This window comes from Podarcis erhardii (genome assembly GCF_964252035.2).
Source record: "Podarcis erhardii genome assembly, chromosome: 14".
Classification (NCBI taxonomy): Eukaryota; Metazoa; Chordata; class Lepidosauria; order Squamata; family Lacertidae; genus Podarcis; species Podarcis erhardii.
The window spans coordinates 51,404,939-51,421,843 of record NC_138503.1 but is presented as its reverse complement, the minus strand read 5'-3'; the positions used below and the strand labels follow the sequence as shown (position 1 = coordinate 51,421,843).

At 46.0% G+C, this 16,905-nt stretch overlaps 1 protein-coding gene across 1 annotated transcript in view; it reads left to right on the top strand.

Moving 5' to 3' along the window:
* Positions 1–16,905, top strand: part of SNX8 (sorting nexin 8) — a 35,976-nt gene that overhangs the window by 9,935 nt on the left and 9,136 nt on the right. The window contains exons 2-8 of the mRNA XM_081839894.1: positions 5,782–5,969; positions 6,711–6,828; positions 7,904–8,025; positions 11,434–11,514; positions 13,195–13,355; positions 14,978–15,110; positions 16,320–16,388. Coding sequence (XP_081696020.1) covers positions 5,782–5,969; positions 6,711–6,828; positions 7,904–8,025; positions 11,434–11,514; positions 13,195–13,355; positions 14,978–15,110; positions 16,320–16,388 — 872 coding nt within the window. The remainder of the gene's footprint in view (positions 1–5,781; positions 5,970–6,710; positions 6,829–7,903; positions 8,026–11,433; positions 11,515–13,194; positions 13,356–14,977; positions 15,111–16,319; positions 16,389–16,905) is intronic.

Here is a 16,905-nt window from a genome sequence, read left to right as displayed (position 1 = left end):
TGCAGTTATTTGGGTTGCAATCCTGCGTGCACCTCTGTGGGAGCAAGCCCCATCAAACATGGTAGAACTTGGGTCTGACTACACATATTTGAATTGTGCCATTGATTAATTCACAGACCAAAAAAATCAGTCCAATTATTTGATTAACATTTGTTTAATTGGTGACAAATCTGCTTCAACAAATTAATGGATATGCGCACTATCAACACCTGATAATATGTTGGCAAAAGTAGAGGGGCCGCAACATTTCTATGAACAAAAGCACCTGTTGCTCAGAAGAAAAGATGTGTCAGTTCCTCTTGTGACAATATGTCGGAGCAGTTGTATTTGGCGAGGGAGGGTGGCGAGGGTGCCCATCAATCTTGGCTTTGTCGAGGCATAGCCCAGGGGTTAAGGCATTTGCTTTGTGTGCTGAAGGTCCCAAGTTCAACCCCCTGGCATCTCTAGGTGGTCTGGGAATGCCCCTGTCTGAAACCCTGGACAGCTGCTGCCAATCAGTCGGAGACAGTTAGATGGGCTGGTGGTTTGCCTCTGTATATGGCAGCTTCCTGTGGTGCTGTAATAGATGTTATCGATAGATTGAAGTACACTCTCCTTCTTTGCATACAGTGCCGTATTCAGCTTCAAGGCAGGGTGGATAAAAATGAGTGATTTTTAAAAAAATGATCAGGTTTTTTTTATTTAAATAGGATTTTTTTCAATTTCAATTTTATTTTTAAAATAAAATGCTTTTGGAGGAAAAATCTTTCCAAAGATAATTTTCTGTTTAAGTTACATTATAGTCCAAAGGCTATTCATCAGGAAATAAGGATTTATTTTAAGCTTTTCATGTGTGCTAAAACCCTTAAGGTTTTTTTTTTTTTTTAATTGTCCAACCACATCTGTTAACATACATAGATACATATCCTATAATGTTATTGTTTCAGTTAAATAAATTGTTTAAATTGTTACTAAGGAAATGATTATTTTTCTCCTTCCAATAAAGTGCAGCAGAAAAGTTGTCCGAATATTAACAGTTAACTTATTAAACCTCACAATGATTCCATAATTATCTATGTATTTCTAATAGTATAACCAGATCAGTAATTTTTGATATGATCTACACTGAAAATTTGTTATTCCAAAAATGAAAACTTCATCTGGTTGTAAATGTTAAGATTTTACCAGCAAGAATGAGTCTTTCTGTAAAAAAATGATTTAAGTCAAGTCTTACTGACTAGTGATTCAAATTGTGATTTAAATAGATTTGATTAAAATCAAATCCACCCTGATTCAAGGTGTGAGAGTGTTAATAGATCAAGGCGTCCAGTACCTGTTCACATGAGAACTTCTCATACCTGAGTGGCTTATGTATCATCATAGGATGCCTTGGAAGATGGCCTGAGGGTCAGGAGCAGGAGAGGCAGATTGGGTGTGATGAGGAAAAGCATTTGGGTGGAGCAGAAAAGCTCAGGGTTGTGGAAGAAGACAAAACCACAAGTATCTAAGTAAGCTTGCATTTCTTAGGCATGTTTGAAGCTGAAGGAGAATTAAGGTTTTAACGTTTGGGAGGCACGAAGAGTTGTTGCTTGGGGTTTTTCTAAAGGAAAGGCATCTTGCAAGTGCATCTCTGGTCCGTGGATCCAGCAAGTGTTAACATCTAATCAAGCCAGGCTAGCTTCCACCCGCCTGGGTGATGGGCCATTAAGATAACAAAGGAAAGGGAGCACTGGGTCAGATGACAAATGGGGGGAGCCCTCCCTTGACTTGCAGACAGTGAGAAGGACAAAAGCTAGAATTCAGAGTAGGGTTTTGGGGCTGTGGTGTCAACTAGAGGCAAAGCAGCAAGCTGGGGAGAGAGTCAGAGAGCAATGTTTGATTTCTGTTTGAATCCGAGGCTGTTCCTATGAGAGAAGCAAGACCCCTTCAGGGTGTTAATGCTGTGAACCGCTCCATTGTAGGCTCATGTTGTATATGCAGTGGTACCTCTGGGTGCCCCGTTCGCATCCTGAGCAGAACACAACCCGCGTCTGCGTGGGTCGTGATCCGCCGCTTCTGCGCATGCGAGTGGCGAAACCTGAAGTCACCCATTCCGTTACTTCCGGGTCGCCACGGAACGCAACTTTAACCCGAAGTATGACTGTAAGTGTAAATAAACTTACAGTGGTGCCCCGCAAGACAAACGCCTCGCAAGACGGAAAACCCGCTAGACGAAAGGGTTTTCCGTTTTGGAGGCGCTTCGCAAAACGAATTTCCCTATGGGCTTGCTTCGCAAGACGAAAATGTCTTGCGAGTTCCTGCGGGGTTTTCCCCCTTTCCCCCCCCTTTTCCTAAGCTGCTAAGCCTCTTATCAGCTGATCCGCTAAGAGCCGCTAAACCGCTAATAGCGCTAATCCGCTAAGCTGTCAATGGGCTTGCTTCGCAAGACGAAAAAACCGCTATACGAAGAGCCTCATGGAATGGATTAATTTCGTCTTGCGAGGGAGTTTTTATTCTTAATTTTTCTTTCTTTCTTTTTTTTTTTTACTCATGTCTGTGATTGTTTTGCTGTTTTGTATTTTTCTGATGTTTTTTTCTTTTTTCTTTCTGTTAATATATATATATATATATATATATATATATATGCTTTCGTAGATTTTCACGGGTACAGGAATGCAGGTTTTGGTGTCCTCGGGTGTCTTCCCGTGTAAAAGTTGGGGTGTCTAGGCGACGTTTCGACGAGGTCTCACTCGTCATCTTCAGGCTGGTGCTTTCGGCTTCTTGTTACTGGAACAGAGCAGGATCTCAGTGTTTGAGTTCCTATAAATACTGTAGAGGGGGTGTGGTGTATAGCCTCCAATGTTCTGGGCAGAGAGGAAGTTCCCAGGCTAGTGTGCCTTTTCTTCTTTTGTTCCTTAATTACTTGAGAGATATCTTGAGTGATTTCTTGAGTGATATCCTGAGTACCACTTAGGTGGGTCATTAGGTGTGGATTAGTTGTTAAAGTCTTTGTGTCTTGACCTCTTGAACTTTGTGAAGAGTTTTCCTGAGAAGATGGCTGTACTGTACTTAGTTGTGCTCTGGCTTGGCTTCGTGTATAGGGGCGAGCTGTGGTTTTGTGGCTTGTGTCAGCCAGATCTGTGTAGGGATTGCAGGGGGGTGCAGCATCCGGAGGTGCCACCATGGATTGGCTACTGGATGGTGTCTGTAATTCATCTGTGGAGAGGGTCTGGGTTTGGGTCTGGTGTGGTTGATTGGTGTTGGCGTTCTGTGTGCCTCTGGATCTGTCCAGGGTTTCAGACAGGGGCATTCCCAGACCCAAACCCAGACCCTCTCCACAGATGAATTACAGACACCATCCAGTAGCCAATCCATGGTGGCACCTCCGGATGCTGCACCCCCCTGCAATCCCTACACAGATCTGGCTGACACAAGCCACAAAACCACAGCTCGCCCCTATACACGAAGCCAAGCCAGAGCACAACTAAGTACAGTACAGCCATCTTCTCAGGAAAACTCTTCACAAAGTTCAAGAGGTCAAGACACAAAGACTTTAACAACTAATCCACACCTAATGACCCACCTAAGTGGTACTCAGGATATCACTCAAGAAATCACTCAAGATATCTCTCAAGTAATTAAGGAACAAAAGAAGAAAAGGCACACTAGCCTGGGAACTTCCTCTCTGCCCAGAACATTGGAGGCTATACACCACACCCCCTCTACAGTATTTATAGGAACTCAAACACTGAGATCCTGCTCTGTTCCAGTAACAAGAAGCCGAAAGCACCAGCCTGAAGATGACGAGTGAGACCTCGTCGAAACGTCGCCTAGACACCCCAACTTTTACACGGGAAGACACCCGAGGACACCAAAACCTGCATATATATATATATATATATATATTTGCTTTCGTAGATTTTCACGGGTACAGGAATGCAGGTTTTGGTGTCCTCGGGTGTCTTCCCGTGTAAAAGTTGGGGTGTCTAGGCGACGTTTCGACGAGGTCTCACTCGTCATCTTCATATCTTGAAGATGACGAGTGAGACCTCGTCGAAACGTCGCCTAGACACCCCAACTTTTACACGGGAAGACACCCGAGGACACCAAAACCTGCATATATATATATATATATATATATACACACATATATATATATATATTTAAAAAAGGAGACTAACTAGTGATGATCATACAGGATTCGAATAGCTTCACTCCTTTTCACTGCCTCTGAAACTTTGCTATGCTTGTTTGGTGCTCTGCAGAAAGTTTGGGGAAAAAATACAGTAGGATCCCTTGTCTGGCAAGGTCCCCTTAGTCCGCCCCCCCCCCCCCCCGTATATCATGGCTCAAATTCACTGCACAGATGCTGTTTGCCCATATACCCATCTTTTGTATCTGGGCTTGACATTGGAAGGCACATTTAGCCAATAGCTTGCGAGTTGCTCTCCTGGTCTGCATTGCTGGAAACAGGGACTTCAGAATCAGGAATAAGCCTGAGCTCTGTCTGAAAGGCAAAGCATCCGCTGTGCTCCATTGACACAGGGTTCCTGAAGGGAGACCTTGCATTCCAAGGATTCTCCTGCAATAAGAAACAACCTTTTAAAAAGGAGGTTGAAACTAGCAACACTCCACAGCAGAGCAAGTGCATTCACCGTGGTGGCCCCTGAGTCACGGAAACACCTGCCTTCTCAGACGCACCAGAGTTGGGTGCTAGATCACTTGTAAAGGCTTCTCTCCTTAGACAAGCTGCTTTCATTTTATTGAACCTTTTTATTGGCCATTGTTGGGTTTTTCTGTTTCTTGTCACCTTGCATTGTGATTTCAGCTGCTGCGTCTTGCCTTGAGAATTTCGGATTGAAAGCTAGCCCAAGCGTTATTAATTAATTAATTAATTAATTATACCCCGCCCATCTGGCTGGGTTTCCCCAGCCACTTATAAATGAATGATACGGATCATGGGTAGGCAAACTAAGGCCCAGGGGCCGGATCCAGCCCAATCACCTTCTAAATTCGGCCTGTGGACGGTCCGGGAATCAGCGTGTTTTTACATGAGTAGAATGTGTGCTTTTATTTAAAATGCATCTCTGGGTTATTTGTGGGGCATAGGAATTCGTTCATCCCCCCCTTCAAAATATAGTCTGGCCCCCCACAAGGTCTGAGGGACAGTGGACTGGCCCCCCCTGCTGAAAAAGTTTGCTGACCCCTGATATGGATAAACTCGCCTCCCTAAGGGGGGCCAGGAGAGGATGAAGTGGAGATTATTAATTGGGCTGCATTAGTCCTGGTGACATAGTCAAACCAGGGCAGAGGAAACCCTCTTACCTTGGGCTAACTGAGGGTCTGGCTCTCCCACTGCCCCCCCTGCCTTTCCAAGCTGCATGAAATGAAGTGCCTTCCCTTGCTTTGGGGAACTGTTTTAGGATGCTCATTCACAGCCCAGAGAGTTCAAATAGCATTGCCTTTCCTTCCACAAGCTGTTGTCCTTAGCAGGATCCAAGAATGCCGGGACTCGCTCAGATTCTTGTCTTAGCGGGAGCAAACCAGGCAGGAAATACCGGCCTCTTGGCTGGCTTGCAGCTTAAGAGTTTTTGGCACGCGTCCAAGAAGAGCAGCCAGCTTCTTGCTTAGGTGTGAAATTAGGGATCTCCCAGAGTGTTGCAGGGAAGGATTTGCTGAGTCTTCCCTGCCTGCCCAGCTGCTTCGGAAAGAGCGTCCTGAAGGGTGTTCCTGGCTTCTGCTTCGGGGGCAGAGGAAGAAATCAGAAGCCCGGGCTGTTGCTCTCGCAGCGTTTTCCTCCTTTGATTCTCCTCTTTCTTCTAGACTCTGCAAAACCTTCGAGTGATCTGAAGGAGCCGGAAGAGTCTCTGATGCAGACTCCCCAGGGGAACCCGCTGGTGCTTCCCCACACCCTCCCAGAGCTGTTGAGCAAGGACACGGTGCAAGTGGAGCTGATTCCTGAGAAAAAGGGTCTCTTCCTGAAGCATGTGGAATACGAAGTTTCCAGTAAGGTAATGAATGCCACTCGCTGGTGAACCGAAGAAGAAAGAGTGGGGAATCCTTTCCCTGCATTAGTTTCTGTGTTGGGCTGTCACCTGCTTGAAAAGTCATGGGAGGTGGAACATGTCGTTGCAACGGGTTGGGGGTGACTGCTTCCTTTGTTTTGAGATAATGCACCAGTGTAGCAGGAACCATTTTGAAAGAGGAATTCCCTCCTGTCAATAGAAGAGTTGAGGTGATGAAGAATACTCAAAGATATTTCATCCATGCCTTGCTTGTCAATGCCCAGAGGTGTCTGGTTGGCCGTAGGTTGCTGGCCTACTTAGTCCTTTGGTCTAATCCTTTGGTCTAATCCAGCCTTTCTCAGCCTGTGGGTCCCCAGATGTTGTTGAACTACAACTCCCATCACCCCTAGCTAGCAAGGCCAGAGCTCGGGGATGATGGGAGTTGTAGTCCAACAATATCTGGGGACCCACAGGTTGAAAACCGCTGGTCTTATCCGTCAGGGACTCTTGCTAAAAGGGAATTAAATGTTTGAATGTTGTATATCTTGGAGCACTAGCTGCTGGGGAGCCAACAGTAAGGAACAGTTATTTCCTTTGAGCTCTGCATTTGTTGCAGGCATCTGGCTTGACATTTCTGGAAGTAGAATGCCGGGCTAGATGAACTTTCGGCCTGTGTTCTTCTCATGAAGAAATGCAGTGGGCCTGCTGAAGCACTGAAAGGGTTTCCTCCCTCTTTTCCTCTTGTAGCGTTTCAGGTGCTCAGTGTACAGGCGGTACAATGACTTTGTGGTCTTCCATGAGATGCTTCTTCAGAAGTTCCCCTACCGTATGGTTCCTGCTCTTCCCCCCAAAAGAATGCTAGGAGGTACGTCTTGGGCTGCTGAGATGAGATGCGCTTGAGGAGGGATGGTCAGAGTAGCACAGGTTCAGAGGCTCTGCAACAACAACATTATTCCAATTCAATTCAATTCAGACACATCACATCAAAGGGTAGTTCGTGGTAACCAAAGCTAAGAACCTACACAGTGGCTTGAGTTTCTAGGTGTATATTAGGCAAACCATGGTTTGGAGCTGGTTGTGGAATTTCCATTCCCATCTGTTCAGCACTTCTCTTAATAAATCCATGCCTGCCTCCATGGTGTAAGCCAGCCTTTTCAGATTTTTTAGAAATCTGTCAGTGGTTTGTGAATTCAGACGTAATAGCAAACTGTGAGGATAACTTCAGATGGAAAGCCCAACCATGGTTTGGCATTATGTGTGAATTCAGCCATCATGTCTGGAGGGGAAGCTAAACCAGCAGTAGAGACCAGCAACTGGCAGGCAAACACAATGCCGTAATTTTGTCCAATTTCAAAAGCATCTTTTGCCTCCGGGGTGACTCAGATGTTTCTGTGCTACAGATCCCATCATCTCTGATCATTAGCCATGATGGCTGGTGCTGATGGGAGTTGTGGTATTCTAGATTTTGCTGAACCACATGTTAGCTCCCTCTGAGCTATATTCTTCGGATTGTCTAGAACTCCAGTTTTAACAATCACTTATGCGGGTGAATAACACATTCTTAAGAATACTCAATTTGCATGATTTGTTCCGAACCCAGAGTTTGTGTTTTACATGATTTTCTGCCCCCAACCTCTTACTGTTTTGATAAGAATGCTGTATGCTTGAGAACATGAGAAGGAGGAAGACTTCTATGAGGAGCAAGGAAGGTCTTCATGCTCCATTTTGGAGTCTCTAACTGTGTACACACTTTACCTTCAAAGCACATTCGAAGGATATTTTCTCCCTCAAAGTATTCTAGGCCTTGTAGTTTATCCCTCATAGTTACAGTTCCCAGCGACCTTAAGCAAATTGGTTTTATGTCTAAACAGAGGTGGTAGAGGAGGTTCTTGGGGCTGGAGGTTTATTTTTTTTATCCTGCACCGTGTTCCTTCTCAAAGCTGACCGAGAATTTATCGAGACGAGGCGACGTGCATTGAAGCGCTTCATTAACCTGGTGGCTCGGCATCCTCCGTTCTCAGAAGATGTGCTTTTGAAGCTCTTCCTCTCCTTCAGCGGGTCGGTGAGTACAATGAAGCTGAACAATGAAAGATTCAGGGTTAAACTATGGAACTCTGTCCTGCAGGAGGCAGGAACAGACAAATTCATGGAGGAGAGGGCTGCTGATGGCTATTAGCCAGGATGGCTATGCTCTGCCTCTTATGGTCAGAGGCAGTAATGCTTCTGAATACCATTTGTTGAAAACCAAATAATGGGCGACTGATCTTGTGCTCGGTTCCCACTTGCCGGTTTCCTAACAAGCATCTGGTTGGCCACTGTGAGAACAGGATGCTAGACTGTGTGGGCCATATTGGCCTGATCCAGCAGGCACTTCTTATGCTCTTACTCCTGAGTAGTGCATTACAGTGTATGTTGGATGCATCTGTTCTGTGTGGACTAGGAAACTGCTCTGACTAACCTTTGTCTAATTGCAAGTACCGTATTGGCCCGAATATAAGCCGCACCTTTAAAATTCAAGGGGGGGGGGGGAGAAAAAAAGACAATACCTGAATACAAGCCACTCCCTTATAATTCCACATGCACTTACACCTGTTCCGTTTTACCGTATGTCTGTTTCAGCAGCGATACCGTAAAAGCCCATTTTTGTAAGGTCACGAATTTAAGCTGCACTTTTTGCTTTTCACGGTCAGAATTTGGGGGCGGGGGGGGGGGGAGTGCGGCTTCTATTCAGGCCAATACAGTATAATATTGCTAACCAAGGGGAATATAGAATAATCTTCCTTATAGCAAAGCTGCTTCTAGATGTGGGCCATTTATATGGTCATTCAGATCTGATTTCCGCCCCTGGTATGTGCATTTGGCATGTTAGCTTCTACACCTTTTCAGTCAAAATGTTCATTGCTAATCTGCCGCTTGCTGTCCACACCAATGGACAGAGTTTGATGGGATATATCTGGACTGTGTGTCTCCTCCACTCGCCCAAACTACCTTTTCCATTCTGGACATGTGCACACACATTTAAAAAACAAATTCCCAGGAAGTGTGTACAAGCAAACATTGCCAGTCTTACCTAGCCATTCATCATGTTTCACAAAGTGCAAAATGGAGGCTTGTGCTTTGGAGGGTTGTGTGTTAAGAGTTGGTGGTGTGCACATTACCCAAAGGAGTTAGCCAGCATTATGGCAGAATTAAAATGACTTTGAAAATGGCAGAAGGGATGAGAGCAGGGGACAGAGCAGTCTTTGCCAGCCTGGTGCTCTCCAGATATTTTGGACTGCGACTCACATCGGCCTTAGCCAGAAAGCACCGGGTTCCTGGAAATTAGGACAGAGGTCTGTGATGGAATCTTGCCTATGGTTCTATCCAAGACATTCCAAAGATTCCAGAACAATAGAGTGGAGATGCTGTTGCACATTTCCAGATTTCTATTTTGGCAACCTGGAGGGCTGGAAAAATGCTTTTAAAGGGGAGCTAAGATTGTCCACAAGGTCAGCTTTGCAGCAAAATCCATGGCTTATATGAAATAGAGACACTCTCGATGGCATGTCTCTTGCATTGATCACTTTGGATTGTTTCCAACTAAGTCCTGCCTAGAGTAGATCCATTAAAATTACAGATCCTAAGATAACCATGACCACTAAATTCAGTGGGTCGGTACTGAATGGGACTAATACTGGATACAACCCTTTTGAGCTTCATTAAAATACCTCTCAGAGGGTCTCATAGTTTTAAAGTTGACAGTTCTTAGTATCCTCCAGTAGTTGTTTGGAGTGATTTCTAAAAACCCTTTTGTGTATCCCATTCAGTCTGCCTTAAAATGCTTGCCCCTTCTCTCAAACCCTCTAGCAATGAACAGACCACACACTGTTAAGTAACTTTAAAAGCTTTACTTACTAAATCCAAAGGTCTAATTCATGCATTGTTCTACGCAGCAGTAAGGAGAACACAGGTAGTTTACTCTTGGGTGCAAAATACAAAATATAGTTTCAAACATGTGGGCTGAAGTTTGAGCATGTTCAGACATGTCCATCCTGGTCGGTTACATGGCATGGAGAGAGTAAGATTAAAAGGCAGAGAAGCAGCTTCACTTCCTCCCTCAGGAAGATAAGGGGGCATGACCTAGTTGAGTCTAGGAACAGACCTCTCTGATATTTTTTTTAAAAAATAATTCTGCATTTTCTATTTTATATAAACAAGCAAAATAAAAAAATAAACATATAATCCCCTTTGACTCCCCCTCCATTATAGATCTTAATATAATGATTGTTCCCTTTGCATCTCTTTCATAACTCTATTCTTATAAATCCTTTATCATTCCATAGTTCAAATTTTTGCTAAAAGTTTTCTGTCAATCCTACCAATGTGTGTAATTGTTTACAATAGTTTTTCAAATAGATTATAAACTTTCCCCATTTTTTATTAAAGACCTCCTCTTCCTGGTTTCTAATTCTTCCTGTAAGTTTTGCCATATAGGCATAGTTCATCCATTTTATCTGCCACTCTCCTTTGGTCAGAGTTGTACAGTCTTTCCATTTCTTGGCTGACAGAATCTGCGCAGCCGTAGTCATGTACATGAATAGTTTCATTTGGTCCTTTGGGATCTCTGGTCCTGTAATGCCTAAAAAAGGGCTTTTGTTTTCTTAGGTTATTTTCAACATCCCCCCCCCCAAAAAAAATTCATTATATATCATTTCCCAGAAGTCTTTTATCATCTTACATGACCACCACATGTGATCAAAAGTACCCTCTTTCTCTTTACATTTCCAGCATGTTTTAGACTTTGTTTTATACATTTTAGCTAATTTACCAGGAGTAAAATACCAATGATGCATCATTTTCGTATAATTCTCCTTCAAAGTGTAACATGAGACCTCTCTGATCTTAACCCTTTCATGCACTAACTAGCAGTTATACATAGTTATGCTTGACTGCAATGTCCCACATGAAGGCCTTTCCTGTTATTGGATATTCAAATGTATTGTTGTGCCAGAGCATAGAAGGTTCACTCTTGAAGAAGCCAGACTGGAATTAGAGTGCTCTAAGATACAGTGCTGTGGCGTTCAGCAGGAATCTGGCGAAATAGTTGATTTGGGAAGAGGGTGTTTTGCAAGCATAGCCAGTGCCAATACTTTGCAAGGTCAGCCTGCTGCCTGTCTCTTATGGTGGAGGGAGCAGGAAAGCGCTGCAGGTTTCCTTCCCGTAACAATCTCGGAGCTGGCCTTGCTTGGCAGCGTTGCTTTTGGTGTGTCAGCTTGCCCCCCTCCCCCACAAGAGGCAATTAACGGTTGGGACACATGTTTGCTTTGCCTAGAGAAGCAAAACACACTGGCGTGTTCAATAAGGTTGTGCAGTCACAAGACACGGACTGAGGGTAAGTCACCTGATAACACAAACACACGCGCACTCTCTCTCTCTCTCTCTCTCCCTCTCCTTCCCTCTGAAACAAAATCTGTTTCCATTGCTTTTCCAGGATGTGCAGAACAAGCTGAGGGAGTTGGTCCAGGGTGTGGGAGACGAATTCATGACTTGCAAGCTCGCAACTCAGGCCAAGGTATTTTGTCTCATGGAGCTGGAAAGTCTCCTACCTGCTTGGAAACAGCAGCGGTTTTGTTTGAACAGGAAGCTCCCAAAGGCTTCTTTTGTAACAGCAAAGAGAGGCGCTGGCTGCAATTGCGCTCATTTAGGCTGCTTCGATCCCACTGACTTTGGCATTTCAGGAGCTCAGCCGTGTGTGGAAGGCTCACACCCACTGTTTGCAGCTAACTCCTGGCTCTGATTGGGTGAAAGGGGAGGAGGAAAATGGTGGTCCAACAATATTTATTAACTATGTAGCACCTGCACTTACACAGTGTACAAGAATATATTAACAACAGACTCTGCTTGCAGTTTTGCAATCTGAAGCGCACTTTCTAGCAGCTAGAGATAAATAGCTGGTTGTCTTTGCAAAGGGGGGGGGGGAGTGTCTGTAATGGCGCCATCTGCTGGATCAGAGCGATCACTACAAGGTGGACTACTTTTTCCAGTTAACATTTAGGGCAGGCATAGGCAAACTCGGCCCTCCAGATGTTTTGGGACTACAATTCCCATCACCCCTGACCACTGGTCCTGTTAGCTAGGGATGATGGGAGTTGTAGTCCCAAAACATCTAGAGGGCCGAGTTTGCCTGTGCCTGATTTAGGACCAAGCTATAAATGTGGAATGTGATCGGCTGGATCTCCTGTCTCCTTAAATGCATTCTAAAAGGAGCTGTGTTGTGGAGTGATGGGGAGCAGATTGCATTAGGGCTATTGCAGCACAAGGGAGGGGGTGCTTAATCCTCATGGCTGTAGCACTTTCCCCAAGGACAATTTTTTTTACTGCCCTTTTTAGTACCGTATATACCTGAGGGTGGTTTGCCCTCTTAGGGATAACATACAGGTTCACATATGTTATCACATGTATGGACCTGTGTGTTTTCTCCACTGGGGTACCTAGTAGGCTGCTAGCCACGGTGGCTGTGGTCTGCCTCCACAGTAAGAGGCAGGAATGTTTCTGAATACCAGTTGCTGGAAACCACCAGGTGTGCTGCTGTATCCAGGTCCTGCTTTTGGGCTTCCGATAGGCACCTGGTTTGGCCCCGTGAGAACAGGATGCTGGACTAGGTGGATCACTGGCCTCATCCAGCAGCCTATTCTTATGTTCTTACAGGAGCTAGAGGAGTCCAGTTGGCATCAGGAAAATGGCACGGGGTAGGGAGGATTAACCTTGCCCTCCCCAGTTCTGCATTCTTGATACAATTGGGGCCCTGCTGCTCACTTTTAAGAAGATGGGAAACCCAGTTGCAGATCTCCCACCTTGCCTTGTTTGGTTGTCTGGCTTCACGATCCCCAGCTCTATTGCAACCCTGGAAAATTTTGCAAGAAATCATCACTTGGGCAACACACCCGCCCATTTTTTTGATTCCTGCTCCACCTTCTTGGAAAAAAAGTTGGATGCTTTTCACCCTTTTTTGATCCATGTATTGGTAGAGCCCCAGCTTAACTTTCCACACCTCCCTATGTTTGTGACACTGGTAGCTGGGTGTGTGAGCGTCTGCTTGTAATTCCCTGCTTATCGGAAAAGTGGGTCGTGTGGAGTTGCAAAGAGATTCCTAATTGACATACATGCTGTCTGAGCTTGTTGGCAACTTTTCTCTCTCTCTGTGAAGCTCTTTTGTAGGACCGGTTGTGAACTAATTTGTGTTCCACTCTAGGATTTCCTGCCAGCTGACATCCAGGTCCAGTTCGCTGCCAGCAGGGAGCTGATCCGAAACATCTACAACAGCTTTTACAAACTGCGGGATCGAACAGAGAGGATAGCCTCCCGAGCTGTTGACAATGCCTCAGACCTCCTTTTGTTCGGGAAGGAACTAAGGTGAACTGGATTCGACTGAACTATCTCTTTTCCAACCTCAAACGCAGGATAAACTAGATGAGATGATGGAGATCTGTCCGGTCACTTTTTACATGATGACAAATTGCAGCTGTCGAGGGGCCCTGATCTGTTTTGGGACTGTGGTGCTGTGGGATGGGAGAGTAACTATTCCCCTTTGCACTGTTTTTCTGAAACAAATCACATCTCCCCATCACCCTCACCCAAAACCTGTTTGTTCCCTTAAGCTCTGTACACAAAGGTGTTCCCTGAGTGCACGAATGCTTCCCCAAATGGGGCAAATAGCAACTTCTTTAGAGGGTGGGGCTGGAGTCATAGAAACTTGGGGAAATGCTGCAGAGAGAGAAGGTGTTGCTTTCCTTCCTCTGTGCTGCTGCCCTGATTCACATCAAGTGCCCCACTGCTTCTGTTTGCCAGCATTGGAAGAAATTCCACAACAGGTGACCTTTATCTCATCTGGTTTGATCCTTAGTGGCAGAGGCACAATACCTTTTTGCAAGAACTGTGTGTCTGTGTGAGCTCACAGTCCTGTTCCGTGGGGATCTTTGGACGGAACATGAATAATCTGAAGAAAGGTGTGCTTCCTGATCATTCCATGCACCCTAAAAAGGCTAGGACAGCTTGAGTTTAATATACACAGAGCTACCAGGGAAGACTGGAGAGTGAAATTGAAATATGTGGCTGCCCTCAGTGTGGCCACACGGGGCACTCCCTGCACCAACTGATTTAAGTCTTTCTTTCTGCTGGCTGCTATGTGTTGCCCTATGTTAGATCTGAACAAGCCTTAATTTTGCAGATGGGTACAATCGCTGGCGGAGAAAAGAGGTGTGGTGGGTGCGGCCCGCCCCAGGTGTCATCCCTGGGGGGGGGGTGACATCGCCGCTCTGCCCCCCTGGGCCGCTCGCAGCACCCCCCGGGACACTTGCCGCTCGCCACAGCCAGCAACCCACTAGGACGCTCACTGTGGGTGGCACCCCCCTGGCACACTCGCCATGGGTGGCAACCCCCTGGGATGCTTGCTGCTCGTGGCACCTCCCCCCAGGTGCACAGCATGAGCGCCGTTCCAGGTGCTGGAGCAGCTACCTCTGCCTCTGGGTACAATGACCAAGGCTGTGTAAACATTGTGATTCTGTGATAGTACTGTCCAAGCACAGGATTTGATGGTGGGTGCAGAATTTGGAATCTGCTTTCATTTTGTTTAAAGCAAGTTTCTAGCACCTGGGGGGGGGGGTTGCAATGATGGGCTTGGAAGTGTGTAAACAAATTAATCTATACACATTTTGCTCAGTTTTCAAAATGTGTGCAAGTGGCAGGATCCTGTTTACGTTATTGCAAAATTTTGGTTTCCATTTTTGATCCAGATCACAGGTAACTCTGACAATGATCACTGATCACTTTATCCTCTGTAGCTGTCAGCTGCAGAGGAAGAGGGTGTGCACTGGGGGGTGGGGTTGGGGGAAGGGGCTTGAGTTGCAAAGCATAATGAGGGTCTAGTTAAAGAAGAAAACAGAGCTGTCATTTGGGACAGGGGACCCTTGGGCAGCCTGTGGGCTTTGTGGAAGTCTCTTCCTAGACCCTCTTGCATGCTTCTTTTCTTCCTGTAGTGCTCTGGGCTCCGACACAACCCCACTCCCTTCCTGGGCTTCTTTGAACAATAGTGCTTGGGGGAACCTCAAACAGGCCCTGAAAGGCCTTTCTGTCGAATTTGCACTGCTGGCTGACAAAGCTGTTCAACAGGTGAGCTCCTGCTGCTTCTTCTTTGAAGGAAACGGGCTTTGTAGTTGTGCCTCTCTTTCCCCATAGCACTCCCCCCCCCCAAATATCAAAATTCAGGGCCCTGCAGGATCAGACTCGCAAACAGCCATGTTCCTGGTTCATAGGGATACCGGTTATCATCTGGAGGGGTCAGAAGCAAGTAGCACAGCCCAGGCAGGCAGGTTCTGAAAGGCCAGTGGCCCAGAGAAAGGAAAATGAGGCACGGGAGTCATAACTTGAGCTCCACACCCACCCAGATTTGCGTACCTGACGCTTCTCCATCTCCTTGAGAAAAGGAGGAGGATCTGTGCCCTTCTGTGACCTATACATCACTGGAAGGAACCCGACCTAAATTCTCCACGCCTTGCTGAGTTTGCAGCACTGTGGTGGCTTGGTGCATGTGCATGAATATGTTTAAGGGGGAAGGTGCTGATTAATTGAAGAGTGGTCTTGGCACACACGCTCTCTCTTCTCAATCACTCCTTTTTCTCTCTGAACTTGGGGACACTTTGCTCCTCTCTCTTTCTGCTGTGAAGAGTCATCTGTTTGTTTTGACAGCCATCTGAAGCTCCTGTAGAGCAGCCAGCCTGGCTGACAAATGCCTTAGAGTGGGGATTGCAGTCGGAGGGTGTGGTTATCATATAAGGCCGGGTGTGCCCCTGATGGCTCCTCAAACCATCCGATTCTGCCTGGCTGATGAGCTAACTGCACAACAGTTTTCAGTCATTATTGGTGTGGCGCTGCAGAGTGTCAGTGGTCTGCCAGGTCATCCTCTTTGCAGCCCCAGTGGCTTAAAGCAGTGTTTCCCAACCTTGGGCCTCCAGCTGTTTTTGAACTACAATTCCCATCATCCCTGACCACTGGTCTTGCTAGCTAGGGATGATGGGAGTTGTAGTCCAAAAACAGCTGGAGGCCCAAGGTTGGGAAACACTGGCTTAAAGAGCAAGACATTGAACCCTGTTTCCAGATTCCCAGTCGGAGCCTCCTGGCTCATCACTTCCCTTTCTCAGGCCCTGCTTAGATGGACAGCCTTGGCATCTAAGTCTGTTAGCCCAAGGCACTCCCACTGTAGGAGACTGGAGATGTTGGGACAAGTGACTTGGAAACGTCTTTCCCTGTGTTCTGTGCCTGGATGGACTGCAGCCCAAGTCCACCCTGTTTCTTTCACTCATTTGCCCTTCTGCTTTCTAGGGTAAACAGGAAGAGAATGATGTGGTGGAGAAGCTGAACCTTTTCCTGGACTTGCTCCAGTCCTATAAAGTAAGCCCTGCTTTCTCTCTGCCAGTGTGCGAGTGAATGGCTCAGAAACAGCTGTGTGTGCTTGCTTGAGGGCGTTACACGAGGCTTAATGGAAAACTATCCAAGGAATGAGTTGGGAGGCCAAACTAGACATTTGGGAGGTTCTGGTGGCAAGTTGGGCCTTTTCAGGGCTGTGTGCTGGTCCTGGGAGGTGGAGCAGGGTAGGAAATACAGCCAAGGTTATTTTCAGTTTCAGATCATCTCAGTTTAGTGTTAGGTTCAAAACCAGGAATCCTGGTTTACACAAACTATGGTTAGTTGCTAAACAAGGAAACTTCAAACCATAAATTATGACGATGTCTTGTTTTAACTAACAGTTGTCTGTTTTAAACAAGGGTTCCTGGTCTGCATGCAACATTAAACTGCGGTTCTTTGAAGCTGAAAGTAATCTCTGTTTTGCTCTGGGTCAGAGGCTTGTCTAAGTATTGCAAAGCCATGGTTTAGTGTAACATGTGAACCAGCCCCTTATCCTACTCAC